We start from the raw sequence: 19,174 nt of genomic DNA, 5'->3' as shown, positions 1-19,174 counted from the left end.
ATTATTTTAATTTTCTCTCTCACTTTTTTAGTCAATATAGCTAAATATATAATCATTTTCATAATAGCTATTCTGCCATTATTGGCAGGTTACTTGCTGCAACTGAGAAGTTTCGACGTTCGGTGGTTCTCAGCTAGTCTCTTCGTCTTGACGTAGCAATTTTCTGTTTTAGTACCTTACTTCAACTAGTCTCCTTCGCTCCCTCCATCTCTTTCCTTCCACAATACCCTCCAGCACGTCCCTCATAATACAGTTCCTCCTCAGCCAATATCCTAACCAGTTCCTCTTCCTCCTCTTAACTATATCTAAAATTCTTCTTTTTTTCACTACTGGTAATTGTTTAAACACTTTCTCATTCGTTGTCCGTTCAACACAGCTAATTCTCTCCTTTTTTCTTCATCGAGAGCCTGCAATTTTTTCATCACTTTTGCGTTATGTCAATGTTTCTGCCCCATAGAGTACATATTGGAATGAGTAAACCAAAATCTCAATATTTAATTGGAAATTTGGTTAATACAAGGATTAACTAATCGTGGTTGAAAAGAAAAATCTGACGCCTTTAGAATGTAAAAATAATTTTGCAATTCATGGTATTTCTATAATCTGTGCCGTCTTGATTTTCTTTCATGCGCCTCAGGGGTAGCCTCCCTAGTTTGGGAACCAGTGGAGTGTTAGATCTGTTAAAAAATATATAACAGATTACGAAACGTTGTGATTTAGGCATATCTTACAAGTAGTGAAATGTGGGCACCCATTAAAAAAAGGAAAGGTCATAATTTATGTTGTACACTATCATGATACTTACACAAAGTTAAACTATATTACATTTAGAAACATGCGTTGTATTTTCGTTACTATTGGCGCATTGTAGAGTTTATTATCACTTATATCGATAGTAAAATTTACCTATGAAAAACTTGAGATTTCTTACATGCAAGACTTGTAAGACTCTTGCATGCAAGACCAAGACTCCGGTCTTGGTCTTGGTCTTGCATTTGCTCATCACTGGTCACGCAGTTTGCAGCTGAGTCGATGGTTTGTTCCTTGTGGGGGTAAACTCGAATAATAGGACACATGGCGATCCCAGAACATGGTAGTCATAATTTTTAGTGTAGTCATAATCTTTCTTTGTTTGTACTTCACACTAACTAGAGATGTTCAGTATTGCCTTCCGATTGATTCGCACTTTGATGTTATAGTCACGTGTGAAACGCATGTTTTGTCATGTTTTGTCCTCTATGGCAATATGGTTCAACAGTTGATCACCTTCCTCAGTACATCGGATCAAAAAAGCCGGGACAAAAAGCACAAACCAGTCTTGTCTTTTTGTGTTGTTCTGGGAACCCATGCCAGTCTGGAAACCCATCACTCGCACTTCAGAAACGGAACTTCAAGGTTTCAGAAATGATTGTGTACAGAACCGGCCGTGAAACATGTGGAAATTCCAATGACAACGTGGAACTCGTGAAACTCCGGTCCTCATGGATTTTTGCTTCAAAAGAACGCACCAACTCGTCCTTGATTATAAAAGGTCGAACCGATCGCGTTGTAACGCCCATTCTTAAACAATCGTACCCATTCACCCATCTTTCTGTCATTCATTGCATTTGGGTTTACGTCTCACATATCTGGAGATAAATCTCCGCTGCTAGCATATTCCTTGTTTTCAAAAACTGAATCAGAGTCCTTATTTCACACTTGACGATATGCTCAATTGGACAGAACGTTTGAGTTGTCCACACTGAACTATACACGACAGCAACTGGTGTCGCCTAATGCCCAAGGCATGTAGAGAGACAGCGCGCGTGGGCATTTCGACAAAAAAAATAGCCAATAGCTACATTGAAAAACTGTTGAAGATTGATTTCGATTACAGGCAGGTGATTTCTATGATGTGCTCATACAAAAACGTCGAATGCTATGATAAATATTTAAACAAACACGGTAACTATGTGGAAGATTCTGTTCGAACATAACTTTACATGAGCTAACAGCTAACCTAACTTACACTTGATGTTTAAGGGCAGAAAACGAAGTATTCAAGTGACCATTTCTCTGGATCACACATTGTCCATTTCGGACTTCTGTTAAGGCAGGTTTGTTTTAGGTTTAGTTTCAGGGGGACGGGAGGGGTTACGGGATTTTCTATACAAATTCTTGCTAGATAAACTTCACAATCCATGCTTCATTTATGCGTTGATATGTTGGAAGTCGGGACCCATTTTGATACAATTAATCGAGTGTGATTCTCGTGTCGGCATAGGGATTCCAACTGGAGCGACCATTGTAAAGTTCAACCTTTTCTTTTACTCTTCCCTGGACCTTTGTTCCATTAATCAGCTCCAGCTACAACTACTGTTTGACTGTTATGCTCAAACATTGGTAGGTTAGTCTGATAAATCGCGGATGGTGCTAATGGAAGTTAACCCGTTCTTTGAAACTACGCCGTAACAGGACGGAATTTACAACAAGTATTTTTTATTTCCACCTTCAGGTAAAACCTAACCCTTGAAGAAATGCTAATTATATGGTGCTGGTTTACTTTTGGCAGAGCACATTTTCGAAGATTCACAATCAAAATACAATACTTCCATAAAATGACTTAAATACAAAGTAATACAGATGTATCTTAGTATTACAATTGTAGGGTTAGTAGTAGAAAAGCATTAAAAGTACTTTACGATGGATAAAATAAGTGAGTGCATATGAAAGATGACAGAATTGTGTAATATCTACCACCAACGGTGTATTTCTGCCCAATGTATAAAAGCTGTATTTTATGTTTACAGGTGGAGCGCTACTAGTATGAAAGCATGACAAGTGCTATTGAAAGTCTTATCATTGCCAAAACCCACTTGTTTTCACTACCCTTGGTTAAGCGCATACCCAACGCCCCTATTGCGCGGGCCTTCCCTAACATCACAATTACATAGCAGGCATATACCTATTATGTTCCCTCAGGTACATGGGAATGTGTCAAGTATGTGCCTTATATACCTCTGAGAGAGAAATTACATGGATGGCAAGTCATAGTGATAGTCTATGTCTGCCTCTAGTCGCATATCTGACTTGTACCTGGGAAACGTGCCTGGTATGTTCTAGGCATGTGCCCTATGCCGTAAGCATCAATGAACCACAAAATTACTTCCCCAAAATGTTATTTCGCCTATATGCGTAATGTGTTTTCATTAATGTGAGTTTATAAAATACGTTAAACAAGTGAAGAAATAGACTTCAGGGTTTGCGCGAACCACCAACCTTTGGATTACTAGCCGCGTGCTGTACCGACTTGGCCATGTAGACGATAAAGACAATTTCGCTTGTAAAGGGATAAATTGTTGAACGCTTTTGAATTTGGCTAATCAGAGTACTCCTTTGAAAGCGTATGTTCGACGATAACCGTTTCAGATAAAATCTACTCGCCATGTAATTTTATAACAGAATGGCGAGTTTCTATTTACTTTATTTCATGGTTTTTGCATATTCACTTTCAAATATTCGGCGACAGTTGCAATCTAATAAAGTTGATGCGTTTGTTGCTTCTAGTACACAATCGCTTTGAAAAAGAAGCAAATGTGGGAGATGAATTTAGAACACCAAAATATGGCATGCCTAGCACATCTTGTGCTGTTAGATTATCTGAAACAGTATGCACCTGAAGGACGTACCTAAACATGACAGATATGTTTCCCAAGTGACGACATAGAAAAAAATGACTGTTAGAGTGCGAAACTGGGCCAGGTATATAAATGCTATATTTGTGGTATATACCATGTTTACTGTTTACTAATACTTGTGTTTCAGCTACCATATCGCGTATATTTTATGTTGTTGTTTATGTTCAGATCACATTTTGAAATAATAATGTTACCAAATCATATTGTGAAATTTAAAATATTTCTTATTAATCAACACAGGCATCTGATAAAACTTTCATGCAAATTTTGTTAATCTGATATTCAATTCTGATGAGTCGTACATGACATCTAAATTTTATATCTCAGTTTGTAATGTCCTTTCTTTCTGAATTGCTTGTATTTATTAGCTGATAATATGCCAGATCACCAGAAAAGTAATTGGATTCATCAGCAACAAACATCGGATTGTACATTGCAAATACTTCGCACGCCGCAGGAAAGCCACACCAGGAGAAGAAACATTGTAACATATCGGGAATTTTATGATTGCGCTTCTATTAAAGATGAAAATAAAATACTTAAACCAAATTGTGATATAAACAGGTTACTTTTATATAGCGCCGATTAGATTAAGATCGAAAACAGTTTCCTATGTGACTTATGATTAAATAATAACAGGTGAAGCGCTAAAGGAGCACTTTAAGAAATGTGTGACGTACAGCTCATGTCTATATTCGTCATTGGCTATCAACTGCATAAAGAGAATCATCACATTATGTACTCAATACATATATTATCATATCTTTATTCATTGATTTACTTCATCGAATATTTATATCAATTATACACAGTGTGGTAATTGAAGCACTTCGAGGGGGAGAAGTTAGTGTGTGCTTAAAATATACTTGTACTAAGAGAGAACTCTTGCAGCAGTGGCGTATACTGGTTTGATTCCTTGGGCTACTACTAACCTTTGTAACACCCGCACATTATTATTATTATTATTATTATTATTATTATTATTATTATTATTATAGTTTAGTTTTCACGTTATTATACGGTCTTCAAAACTTACACCATCCTTTTATCAAGTAGATTAATATTTTCTCTTCACTAGCAAGGCTTATATTACCTTATTAGTATTACAGAGAAACGATCGTACATTTCTACCTTTATTTGTTGCATGAAGTATCGTTACATTTCGCATTTTATAGGTGGTAACCTTACTCACCAGAGTAAATGGAAGCTGCCCGAGTAATAATGAACGCTGAAATAGGCAGTTAGCAAAGGAAAACCCTCAGTGTATAAGAGCTTTACAAACTGCTGTAAAACACACAATTTTCGTTTCGTTAACGCATACCGCTATGAAACGAAGCAAATGATGTCCAAAACAATTCCCAGAGACCCCCAAAATGCTCTTTCATTACTCGTATAATTTCCCTTGACTCTTCGCTCACACCGAAGAAACCAATTTCTCTAGACGTAACTGCTGTTACCTGGCAGCCCGTTCGTACGTTGTGGGCGGAGGTGCAGCAAAGGAGGATGCTCTGGTACGATTCTTGTTGTAGTAGCTAGAGAGTGGTTTGTACTGCGGTGTTATATCGAAGACCTCTTAAGTTCGCGAGATAGGCTGCATGCAAAGAAGTGAATCTTTCTAAATACATACAGTTCTTAGAAACTCGTATCATTGAAAGAAGATACTAAAGTATAAAATTATTAATATAATTTAGTTTATATTATAATAACTTTACTTTGTAATATTCTAGGGCTACCGCCGGTAGCCCCGGTAGTTCACAAAATACGCCACTGTACTGCAGACTGTCAATTTCTCAGCGCATTCCAAAAGGAACTTTTACTCGCAGGAAAATACTCCTGTACAATATGGAAAAGGTTATGATTTCTCAGTTCACAGTATTTTCCTCATAAAAGACTTGAAAAATCATTTTACTAATATACATAGCATAGGCCTATAAAGATGCTTGGGTACCCTCTGTAAGAGCGTCTCCATAAAGTGTGATCATAATTGTAATTTGAATAATCACTAGAATACCACGTTAAATTTAAGTTACAAATATACATAGTTTAACTTCTAAAAGGTTAAATCTTATATCCATTGTTCACAGTAAAATAGTTTTTAACGAAACGAAGAACTAAACCTGAAAGACTGAAAAACACCTATTCCTGTTCACTGCTCACAGATGTTACTTTTTAGCGTTTCGAAAAACTCAGTATACTAAAACTTTGTACTCTGTCTTCTTGGAGTAAAATCCATTTTGATACAGATTCCTTACTAGGAAGTTGAACACTGATGATTTGATTTCTTATTTGCTTATAAATTTAATTTTTTCAAATAAATGAAGGTTTAATGTTATTACCAAGTTGCCCCCTTAGAAAACACAAAGGGAACGTGGTTCCGGAGAAGTGTTCAGAGGTTCCTGGGAATTTCCCCCTCTCCCCTTAAATTACCACACGTATTATACAGTAATTAATACACTTCGTCGCAGAGTATTTCGCAGATGGATCTTCTTTAATAGCATGAAGCACATCAGACATGAAATTACATCAACGCATAAGATCAACGGGTCTAAGTTTAGCAGAAGGGGTCCAACACTTTTTTTTTAAATACAATTTTGGTAATTTCTGTTCACATTAGGTTAGGTTAGGTTAGTTTATGTCATATTATGTTAGTATAGGGGTCCAGCATAGTTTTCCAAAAAATGATAGAATTTCGCTTATTTCTACTAATATTAGGTTAGTTTAGGTTAATTCAGGTTAGCTTAAGTTAGTTTAGATTGGGTTAGGTGAGGTTAGATTTGGTTACGATATGTTACGTCTAAGCATTTCCATCATCCATTTCTCCTGTAAATTTTGTGTTTTCTACGTGCTTATGGACCTCTTCTGCTAAACATACTCCGGTCAACGCATTATACAATAGAAATAGCACCTGAGTATTGATATTACAATGGTGACTGCTATCGCCATAGGTTTAATCTAATTCGAAATTAAATAACAAGTTCCTGATATGGTACGTATCAAATATGCGAATACGACGAAAGGCTTATATTCCATTCACGGAATCCTTACGGAGTCCGGAGGATTGGATTTAGCTGGACATTATTTATATTACTACACCGTCCAGAAACAACATATATAAAATTACTGCTTTACAAGAAAATCTACGTATCACACACTTCAATAAACTGTTTTCTTATACATATATATATATTGTTGCAACGTTGGGCAAAAATCTGTGTTCAGAAAGGTCAACAGAGATTTGTGCGCAATTTGGGATCTAGAGTGTGCGCAATCCAGTTGCTCCCAAGTAAAATAATGACATGAAATTTATCTGCACTATTGAAATGTTGGCAAAATTGATAGTGAAATTTATGCTTGTTTTTATTTTTCTTTTTTGCATGAGAGTTGAAGTTTGATCTTTGTATGTTAGAAAGAAATAGCTTTGATATATATATATCAAAGCTATTTCAGATATATATATCAGCTCAGATATATATCAAAGCTATTTCTTTCTAACATACAAAGATCAAACTTCAACTCTCATGCAAAGAAGAAAAATAAAAACAAGCATAAATTTCACTATCAATTTTGCCAACATTTCAATAGTGCAGATAAATTTCATGTCATTATTTTACTTGGGAGCAATTGGATTGCGCACACTCTAGATCCCAAATTGCGCACAAATCTCTGTTGACCTTTCTGAACACAGATTTTTGCCCAACGTTGCAACAATGATAGCTTTAAAATCTGTGCGCAAACAAGGTTTACCTTGAAACTAGGATAGAAACAGAAATTAAACATAAAATACAAATTATGTTGAGGATTAACTAAATATAACTTGATCAGTAAATAGAACAATGCAATATACCTTCAAAACTAAGTTTTGATATTTACAATCCACATGTTAAAATTTCCTTATTTGCAACAGTAAACGTACAATTTTTAGAAATTTAACCCTCTTTCTCTCATACTCTGAATTTGCATCATCTTTAAGCATCTCACACTGCTTCAATATGAAGTTATGTCTCTAAACACTTCTGCCTATAAAACCTCATCACTTTTGGTATAAATAAGACGATTTTTTGACCATTACATCCCAGTCGACCAATCAGATTCATCCTCTAATTAAAATGATTACTTTAGCCACTTGAAAAGTTCATTGTACATCCCACCAATCACAGGAGGCCACTGAGTCACAATTATTCATCGTCTAATTAATTACAGTAATCAGTTCTTGTAAACACCTATCGATGAAGTCACACACATTGGGGTCCATTTTTATAAAGACATTTCATTTGTCAATAAAGTCATATACATATATAAACACAACAGAAGAGAAAATATTTTCATCTGACAACATTGCTATTTTTGTGCGCAGTCCTGTACATTATGATAGTTTGTCAACGACATATCAGATGATACTGATAAAACAGGAAAAGTGTGCGCAATTTCATTTCAGCCCTTTTACTTTGGAGATTAGATTCATATAATTGCTCAAATTCAACATTAACAATAATTAATAACATTTGAAGATGGTCAAGTTGAAGAATAAGGGTGCACACAGACAAAATCACATAAAATGCTGTAATGGATCAATCAGGTCCATTACACGTTTTTACTGCAGGTTATATCCAAAGGCACTTACTGGATTAGAAGGTTTCGGATTCCGAATGTTTTTATCTTATTGCAGTACCCACACTGGGTCGCGCATTCTGCTAGAAAGCATAGAAAAGTTCTATGTTAATTACTCTACACGAAATCTCATTCATCGAATATTATTATTATATGGTAAAAATTATTGATATGAGAATTCAACACAATGAATCTATGTTATCCGAGTTGTGCTAAATTTTGACAAATGTCTGATGTTACTTCAGCTGCATCATATTTTTAATTACAAAGTTAAAATGGTAAAGGTTAAAGCAAGTACCTGACGTGATTACTGGTAGTATAAAGTCATTTTAACAACACATAATAGCTATTGTTTTGTATGTATTTGCAAAACAACTTTGTTTACAAAAATATTTTCTTTCTCACTAAATAAGGATGACTATTATGAATAATAATAAAGTATGTTGCATTTATTGTTTATAAGTGGTTACAAGGAACGAAATATAATTGGCGAGAAAGAGGAACATTATGGACATTAATATTGCGATTTGGCAACTATGCTTCCTGAATGAAAGAAGAGCATTGGAAACAGGAGCGTCATTTCACACTTCACTTGAGGGGGGCAAGAGCACCACTGACGTAAGACTTTCACGTTTTGTACTTATATATCAGTAGACAATCGATTAAAGTATAATCGATATTGAAGAAATTTCCTACAGATATTGGAGAAATTTGCAATTGTAACAATTATATATTTGAAGAATTTTTGTCCATTACAACTTTCTACTTTATTATTATTATTATTATTATTATTATTATTATTATTATTATTATTATTATTATTATTATTATTTAGGTGGGGCGCCTAAATATTGTTTGCTTACACTTAAGAAATGTCTAGAACCGGCCCTGTCCACAAAGCATGAATTAACTCAAATTTCGTCTTGTTTACGAAACGAGACGAGACTAAATTTCAGACTTATCTCGTCTCGGGCGCATTCCTACTAAGAATCTAAAAGCTTATTTTGCTTATTTCTACCATGTGTGCTAATAATATACATATAATAATGCTGTTATTAAAATTCATCAACTTTATTCTCTTAGATTCATATAATAAAAAAATATACATTATTGATTACATCTTAGAGATTTGTTTTTTATGAAACGAGATGAAACATTAATCGTAATTAATATTTCGTGAAACATTAAGCAAAAAACGGCGATATTTTCTTTCGTGTTTGTAACTTTCTAAATTAAATCGCCACAATTCTTTTGGAAGACGGTACAAAATTTTGATTTCTTGAAAATATGCGAGAAAAAGAAGCAATTCCTGTTCAGTTTCTACAATATTACAAGAAGATACATAAAATAACTTCCAATGTGGTCGTGGAGGTACATTACAAATCTTCTGAATAAAGTTTTCAGACTTATCCAACAAAGTGTGGACGTTAAGTTCCTCAATATTGGGTACTCTGTGTAGAAGATTAATGAGACTATCTTCAGAAATGCCTGTCTTTAATTCGACAATTGTTAGAAAGGTGTTTTGTTTAGATGAATAGTTTATTTGAATATTGTTCGCCAAGTACCAAATGCTGTATACATTTAAATTTGAGCAAGAATTTAGCATAGCAGTTATATCCAACTTTTCTTGAGGTTGAGAATTGTCAAAATCCGGCACGTCTAGACTTAACTCCTCGAGATTTTCTCCATTTGTGGTGAGATATTTGAGTACTTTATCGACAAAATTACCATTAATCTCGACAAAATCATCATCATCATCATCATCGTCAATCAAGTTACAATCACCGATACTCAATGACTTCAAAGGTGGTATACTGTTAACATCCAGACGCTCAAATACACTCAGTATTTCTACGTTCATCAGTCTTGGACAAAGTTTCCTTATCAAATTAAATATGTTGGTGGTCACAGAACTTAATAGTAATTTATTTAACTTTAATACTTGACTTTGGGCATCCTGAGGGTGCCACCCTTTGTTCAATAAATATGAAAATAAAGGTTTTAAATCCGTATTCAATTCCTCTAGGTTCTCCAACAATTCCAGTAGTACTAGCATACTTTTAACGGAAAGATGCTCCTCATCTGGGTATATTGTTAAAGAACGTAACGTAGAACACACGTGATTCTTAGTTCTTGAATATCGCTTAAATCTAAATTCTTGAATCATCGGATCTCGTAGAAAAATAAGTTCGCAGACTGGTGGAAATACATCTGGAAGTTTCCAGAAAGTACTCTCCCATTCGCTATAATTATCACCACAGATTTCATTCGTATCTTCCACTTCCGTGATGTGTTGTGTTAAATAATTAAGACCTGCATCTGTAATATATTTGTCTGAAACTTCCAGCTCCCTGAGATGGCAACACTCTCTTCCAATAATAGCGAGAATTTTATCTGTGCAACATTCGTCCAAACTTAATCGAACCAGATTTACAGCTGAAGAAAGCACTTTCTCCATATACCTTTCAATTTCGTCTATAAAATGATCTTGTCGGCTAAAACTAATTGTCACATGTAAACTAGCTAAACTACTGCAGTTTTCGCTCAATAAGTCCAGTGTTCTTGTACAGAAGCAAAATTTTCCGAAAATTCGAAAATTTAGGTAAACGCTACGAACATGCTTCTGAAGAAATATTTCCAGTAAAAACAAATGTGTTGGGTAAACCTCAGAATATTCTCTGACACTATAAAGTTTATCTTTCTCCAAGACAACATCCACCAGCTCCAAAAATACAGTTTCAGGCAACAAGGCATAGTAATCTCGAACAGCCTGTCTTCCTTTATAAAAATTAGACACTTGGTTTGATGTCTTCGGACAATTGGACAGGATGGTTTGTCGTATAACGCTGTAAAGAATTTTCTGTAGAGGTAAAGGGTTTCTGATCCATGCCATTTTTAGTCCAATCAGCTGTGCTTTTGAGGAACCTGGAAATAAAAAAAATATATATATATATAAATTAAGTAATGCACATATAATTAACTAACCACGTTGTCGCGACAATCGCAATCAATTGAAATTGTCAAAATACTTGTATTATTCAGATATTATTATCGTTATTAAGACATGCCAGCATTAATAATTAAATATCGATTTCTCACACTTTTCCAAGCCTGAAACTGGCAAAACAATCAGAACTTTTACCTAATGTATAACTATTTTGGTGTATGTAAAATCAGCGTTGTTGATCTTCACTACGCTTTTTTTTAACACTTTTCTTAAACACTTGCTTATATTATGCTACGGGGTGTCCCACATAAAATTACTATGCCTCACGCAAGAGATTTAAAGAACACTTCAACAGCAACAATGAAAAGATAATTATATTATATAGTAACATTATAAGAGATGCTGGGAGTGGTGGTCATGGGCATCCAGGCATGGCTGACCTCGTTTAATGTTACCAACAACACGCTGTAATTCTGAAGGCGTGATGTTGTTAATTTCTCTAGTACTGTTGAGTTAAGATAGTCTGTTTTGTATGAGGATTGTCAGTATACACTTTTCTTTTCAGTGTGCACCATAAATAAAAACCATACAATGTTAAGTCCGGGGATCATGGTGACAAAGGACTTTACCGAGAAGTCTGTCTTCAGGGAAGACGTTGCTGATGTAGGCCATATTTGGTTTGATGTGTGGGCGCTTGCTCCATTTTGTTGGAATACTATCCGATAAAATGCAGTGTAGTCAACTTTCTAGACAGTGTTGTCACCCCACAAGCAATTTAACTTGAGATGGTTAACCGGAACGTGAGGCGTACCGGGTTTATGTGGAACACCTTGTATTATCATATAGAAAATATGAACAATGAGGTATCAACTTCATCGTAAGTCGTCAGTTTCACAGAAGATACTGCATTAATCCAGCTTGTTAACGTGATCCAAAGCTCTCAGACATTTTGTAAAATTACCAAATTTGTACTTCTGTGTCTTCTGGAGCCTCTCAACTATCTGTATGTATTGTTTCTTTCTTTTGATGCCATCGTGCTTTCTGCTCTCAAGTTGAGGCAGGAAATCAAATATTGGTCCATCAGACGGGATCTACCGAACAATGTATCCATCTTATTATTTCATCCTTCTACCGGACTATTAGTCCTGTGAGAGGTCTCAGTAGCTCAGTGGTGGAGCGTTCACGTCTGGTGCTTGGGGTCTCTGGGTTCGATTCCAGCTCGCGCCAAGTGAACTTTGTGGTGGAAAAACACCGTATGCGTGGGTTTTCTCGGTGTTCTCTCGTTTCCTCACACTTTTTCATTCCACTATTCCCTTCATTTCTCTTCTTCACCATCTCCTTTAGCTTATCCGTCATAACTGTGGGACGTAAAACTCAAAGATTTCATTTTATTATTCCTGTGTCTTTGCTGGTAGCAAGTCCACATCTCCACAGTAATATCTTCGTTTTCAGCTACTCGTGTAGAAGGTAATCCAAAAATTCTAAGTTCTCATTATCAGGAGCCTCACTATGAATGAAAAGCCTGGGTCCTCTTGGAGACACATTCGTTTTATCTTTGGAGCTCTTGAAGTTAGTATAAATTGCTTACTTGAGCTCTTAAATGCATTGCAAACCGCTTGGCGATCCTATTGACCAGCGATTGGCATCTTCTCCAAGATATACTCATTCACTATTTTAAGCAAAAGACAACAAATGTTGTGTTGTAATCTTAGTTAAGTATCAGTTTGTTATAAACTTCTACGTGAGTAATTTTCTAACTCAACATTTTTCGGCTACTACTTAGAACCAATATCAAGTATTAATCCTAAATTTGATGCAAATTGATAAGGTGATTATCAACATGGTTGCAGTGGTCTTAACTCATATTTTTAAATAACCTTAAACAAAGAAAGTAATCGCAATTGTCGCAAAAGTAAAACAAAGATGGGTTTTCACATAATCGAAATTTTCGCATGGGTCGCAATTGTCAGAAATTCGTTTTATGGCAGTTCACATGTTAATTTGCTTTGCGTATTATTTATTCATTTCAAACTACACTGTTTTATAAATAAGGGGTGTGACAGAAAAACTTAAAACCCTCATTTTGAATTAGTTTTGTAAACACCTTATGTACATTCCTCAAAATAACTTAACCATATTATTTATAATTCAAGCACAGAAAAGTTATTGGAGAAAGTTTAATTAAAAAGGATATTTCGATCAAGTGATGGAAACAGGCGATTTTGAACACTAATTTATAACTTGAGTCATTTTTATCGAACAATTTGTTTCTATGGGTTATTATATTAACCATTTTTATCGCACCTCTCAAATTATACTTTCGATTAAGTTAATCACTTTCTTTAAAGACAGTCCAGTACGCAGTGTAGTAATATGAAAGCTGCTTGAAAATTTTGTGCAATCAACATAAAAAGAGACATGTGAAACAAAGTGGCTGGAAAAAGTTGTATTTTTTTCAAATCGTAATACCGTGAAGGAGTTGCGAATTGGGGAAGCTACAAAGAAGTAAAACACGAAACAAAATCAGAATAGAATTTCCGCTCGAGTATAAGCTCTCAAGTTCGCCAAAATTTAAAAAGAAAATCACATTTTTACGTAATTTTTATCATTTTTTAAATTAGCCTCTTCTTGAATGTAATAGCTGAAATTCTTAAGTAGGCCTACTATAATCACAGAAAACAAAGTTTAAATTTTATTTAAATCCTTCAAGATTAATGAAAGTCTCGCATTGCCACCAGCATTAATGAAAGTTTGAAATAAATTACAAATAAAGGTAGATCACAGTTCAAGGCAAAAAAAAAAAAAAAAAAAAGGAGACTAGTAACTTAAACTTTTTTGTTCTCTTTATTGAATACAAGTTTAAATGTTTAAAAGCAAATTATTTTAGACCACTAAAAGTAAATGCAAGAATAATTTTTCTATATTTACATTTTTCTGTGGTATTAACATATAATATTAATATTTATTACATTTGAGATCCAATGTAAATAATCTGTAAAATTCGTGAATTTTTCTTCTTTTAAATAATTAAATAAAAAGTGTAACAAAGTGAGCAATCACTGATATTCTTCTCCACGCAGCAAAATTGTAAAAATGTTCTAATTAACACTAATTCTGAATATATATATTCAGAAGCTTTTATAGATTTTGTATTTCTACAATCAAAGACCCAACAATGGTACTTGTGAAAGAGCTTTTCAATCTATCTCTCACCTCTCTTGTCAAACGTCTATATAGAAGAGGTTATGAAAGAATTCTTGGATAAAAAAGAGAAAGGCGTAAAGGACACGTTTTCAACACAATCAAATTTGCTGAAAACAAAGCACTGAGAGCGGAGAACGAAAAGGACTTGTAGGAAGTATTTCCAAACTTGAACGACCAACTGAAAAGAAAATCATGCAAAATAAAGATAAATAAGAAGAAAACCAAAGTGATAAAGTACACAAGGGCTAGACAGGAAAAGGCAAACGTATGGCCAAAGGGAGAGAAAATCCAAGACGTTAAGACGTTCTCCTATTTAGGAAGTCTAATATCCTCGGATGGAAGAAGTGGAAAAGACGTAAGTCTCAGAATAGCGCAGGCTACAAGTATTTAAAAGGAAAAGGGGACGGCTAAAAACAAGAAATGTGTCGCTGGGCGTTCGAAAACGACTTGAAGGGTATGAGGCAAGAACATGGTAACCAACAAATTTTCAAGTTCTGAGTTATGCAGCACCCAATAGAGAGCAAAACATACCGCTTCTTTTAATCTTGTCCGAGTTCAAATTGTGCTCTATGGATCGCAGTAACATTCCCTTTTGGTAAGCCTCTTTGTAACTTTTTTGGAATGTATAAAATGGTAACCCACAGTTAAGATGGCGGGCAATGAGGAACCGTGTACCACCTTCACATTTAAAAATAAAAGAATTTGCACATTAGATGTTTCTTACAGACAATTCAATGAACATGATTTACTGTAGAGTAGCTCAGGAAGTGAATATTGTCTCGAAGATGACACAACAACGAGGTAAGGGAAACGATGATAGGGAAACAATGAGGTAAGTTGCACTGTGTTTTCTGTTACGACCTGTACTTTGCTTACCATGTTCTGTTTTCATGATTTTGCAGAATTTCATCTGGGTATTTTCCGTTCTCTTTTGATTAATCTATTATTGTTTTCGGATGAAGGTTACCAACTGGTGAAATTGTGTTGAGTAAATCATGCTGTATTTTCAATAACAAGCGTTTAATGTGGGATATCAAGTTTTGCATTGCAGTAGTTGCTGTAGGATATCAATTATTGCATTTTAGTAATTTCGGTACATCTCACCCAGACTCTTTTGCTGGACCACCACGAATCCAGCTTGTATTTCCAGCAACACTGTGTGTTTTTTTTAACATCCGTTTCTGGTCAAATCCAGGAAAACAATTTTTCGCACCAGCAAGCTTCCATTAGCACAGTATGTATTCACAAATATTTTTCCGGAATGCGCACTGCGTTGCTGGAAATTCATGCCGGATTTTGCCTGGTCCAGCAAGATTTTGTAACTTGGGCAAACAGGTGGACATTTGCCCCTTTTACTTCAGAAACCGAAAGAACTATTATTGTTCCGTCGCCTGACGTGTTATTTTTTTTATTAATAGTGCTTTCCTTTTGTGAAGTACAAGGGTCTACATCCCATTTTTCAAATCCTAAGTAACTATAGTTTTCGTTTATGTAAAAAAAAAAAAAAAAAAAAAAAAAAAGCTAATTGTGACAAATATTCAAGGCTGGCGGAGTGGAACTGGACTACTATTAGAATTGGGTTAGGTTAAAAATGGCTCTCCGGAGTAAAAAACGGAAATAGCGCCAATATTAATATTCTGACGTGTGTACCAAATTGACATAGGAGAACTTCATGATACAAAGGAGGGCCAACACGTCACGGAGTAAAAGCAATATACTCCAAGATTCATTTTTGTGTATATACCTACTTCTGTTTGGATATTGTGAAAACAATTCGTTTTCATATTAGATTTTCTTCTTAATTTAGAATTGATTTCTTTAGATAATAAGGTTTCTCACAAAGATTGAAATATTTGCATTGTCCGAATTAAAACTTCATTCGTTCGAGTAGTCTTTATGTGTTTAGGTACATTTCTGTAATAACATGTTTTGTGTTAATGAGTCAACAAATATTGTTTCCTCATATGAGAATCCAATACAAAATGTAAGCCATGACACAAAGTAAATAGATATGCTTCAGGAAACAATGTTTGTATCAATTATGACTTAAATGTTAAAACATGGTAACCGACACAGCAGTATACAAAATTAGAAATTCGTTATTTTGATTTCATACAATTATTTCAATCCTTCATGTATAGTCTTATGTTAAAAATCAGCTTTCCTACTTTCAAGATGAATTGTGCAGCACAAAACCCCTAATTTCTTAATATAGTAACATTGTGGGTTACCATGTTCTTGCCTCACACCCTTCATTTATTAAGACCCTGGTATGGCACTTTACGGATCAGTGACATAGACATTGAGATAAGATGAAATATCCAAACTGGAATCATTTGAAATATGGTGTTGACGCAGAATGCTGCGCATATCATGGATCGAAAGGGAAAGGAATTAATACATAGTAAAGGAAGCTAATGAAGGACGACAGAACATGAAGATAAAAGGAAAAAAGAAGAAACAGCATGCTTGGCCATCTTATTCGGCACTGCGATTGGATCACCGTGCTAATAGAGGGTAAAGCAGAAGGAAAACCAGGAAAAGGAAGACTAAGGATAGAATATTTAGATGCAGTTACGAAAAAGAGGTTTTATCAAAGTATAAAACAGCTCTCCCAAGGGAGAGAAAAGTTTTAAAATTTCCGATGTTGCTCACCAACCTGTGGCTGAGGAGAGAAAGATTTCTAAAAAAGAGTTGGTTACTGCTAAAACTACATCTCTTGCATACGTCCCTAAACCATGTTAATCATGAGGCAGGCAGATTTGAGGCTTATTCTGGGGGGGGCATAAATTTCATTTCACGTTCCTTTGTGGCAATCAGACAAAAATAATCACTTTTCTTCCCAAAAATGCATTTTAAATCGGATTATTGGTGGGACGGTTCCCACAGTTCTAAGATTGGAGGGGACATGTCCCCCTCATCTTCCCTAAGATTTGCGCCAGTGCTCACAAGAAGCAATACTCATAGATAAAATTGCACAAAAAGTGACAATTGGAAGCAAATTTGGGAATCTCGTAATGAAGTTTTCGATTGAGGGTGGGAAAGGAGGGACTAATTACAACGTTGTGAAGACACCACTTTCCATGTCCGTTATGAAGACTTCACATTCTGTGTTTTCTCTCACTCAGTGACAATTATTTTGGATCGAAACAGAAACTGCGCAACCATGTGAGTTTAGGCAGAAACTATTCCTACTGAACACTGGTCGCTAGCTCTAAATTTCTAGTCGCCAATGGCGACCTGGCAAGCGGAAATTTTGGGCCCTGGCATAACTGCAATACTCAAAAATCTATGCTATAAGTACCTCGTGAAATGGGGGAAGCATTTTGGGTCTTCACACGGCAGAAATATCACGTCCCTTGCTACATTTAATCTGGTTTCTTAGATGATAAAGAAGAAAAATATTGCTTCATGTAACGAAATATGTCATTTATCTGTGACAATATCTACTCCCGCAACCTTCCACAAGTTTGTATTATTATTTCATTTTATGAGACACTACAAAGTTAAGGGTGATGCGAAATTAGGGATACTTAAATTATGTAACCAGCGAAGTACTTAGTCTATATATAGCTTATACCAGATAATATACAAGGTAGTAAGTGATTTATCTATATGTATATAATCAGTAAACTACTTCGTCTACGTAAGGTAGTAACTAGTCTAAACTTAGATTTTCTTACATGGAACTTTGTAAGTGAAAGTTGTTCTTGTTCTTCTAAATATTATCGTAACTAAGGAAGTTAATTGATATAAATACAACAATTAATTGTTTATTGATTTGTTTTTATTATTAACTGTTTGTTGATTTTAAAAATTCAATACTGTCATCAGCTGTCTGTAAATCTAAAACCAAAAGGCCGCTAAAATCAAAAACAAATCTTTTTTTGAACCTATATGTTACCTATATCAAAGAAACTTCACAAACTTTCAGAATAAATTGTTATCTCAAGATCAGAAGTAAAAGAAAAATAGATAATAAAATAAAATAAAACTAACAAGAATATTAAGTAATGTGCTATGGTATAGTTATTGAATAGGGCGCATTACATGTGTTTATAAATGTAACTAATCTTTCTTTGCCTTCAGATACTTTTTATTTATTGAAACTAGTGAGTTCATAAAATTATATTTCACGTTGATGGAAAGAGAGAAAGATTGAGTCCACCCTTGTTCTTTGAGTTAAGTCTCTATAAAAGCGAAATAATAATATTATTGTCTATGGAACGGATGACCTGGGTTCAATCTTAGTTGGAAGTACATATAGTCCACGTTCCAAGTTATGACTCTGTTTAAAAGATGAATAATTGTAATCTGCAATTAATAGAGAATCTGGATTTTTATAATAATAACTTATGTTCTTGTTAAAACAGAAACGACATAATTTTATCTAAGTTAAAAGGTTCATGCACCATTACTCTCCAATATTTTCATTTACTTTTGATAAAAGTACAACTGAAATGCGTGTAATATTTTATAGAGACCTTCCCTTACACAACATTTTATTAGTTGCTCTGATATGAAGAATTCACTTTCCTTCCGGTGCATCGTGTGCAGTAGTATGAAAAATACTTTAAATAAAGTCATCAATGCATGAACTTCAATTACGTTGAAGGCATACGTAACACGAAAAGGAATTAGTATCTATATAAGATAAGATTCAGAAAGGAAAGACATCAGCTATACTTTGTTAACGCTTACGATTATTTCCTCATTATTTTCTGCCAGAAACATCATG

General features: G+C 34.7%; 1 protein-coding gene across 1 annotated transcript; it reads right to left on the bottom strand.

Moving 5' to 3' along the window:
- Positions 1–9,346: 9,346 nt before the first annotated feature.
- On the bottom strand, positions 9,347–18,179 carry LOC145669171 (uncharacterized). Its single transcript, XM_081737501.1, has 2 exons — positions 18,120–18,179; positions 9,347–11,210 (listed from the first exon to the last, which is right to left on the bottom strand). The coding sequence occupies exon 2, from the start codon at positions 11,176–11,178 to the stop codon at positions 9,442–9,444; it is 1,737 nt and encodes a 578-aa protein (XP_081593627.1). The 5' UTR covers positions 11,179–11,210; positions 18,120–18,179; the 3' UTR covers positions 9,347–9,441.
- Positions 18,180–19,174: the final 995 nt, after the last annotated feature.

Source organism: Thermobia domestica, chromosome 13, assembly GCF_964235325.1.
Source record: "Thermobia domestica chromosome 13, izTheDome1.hap1.1, whole genome shotgun sequence".
Classification (NCBI taxonomy): domain Eukaryota; kingdom Metazoa; phylum Arthropoda; class Insecta; order Zygentoma; family Lepismatidae; genus Thermobia; species Thermobia domestica.
The sequence above is the reverse complement of the archived record's forward strand: the minus strand, read 5'-3'. Positions and strand labels throughout refer to the sequence as shown.

Bases quoted from the DNA above. Each gene is read 5' to 3' on its own strand.
- LOC145669171 (XM_081737501.1), bottom strand. From the start codon at position 11,178: ATGGCATGGATCAGAAACCCTTTACCTCTACAGAAAATTCTTTACAGC.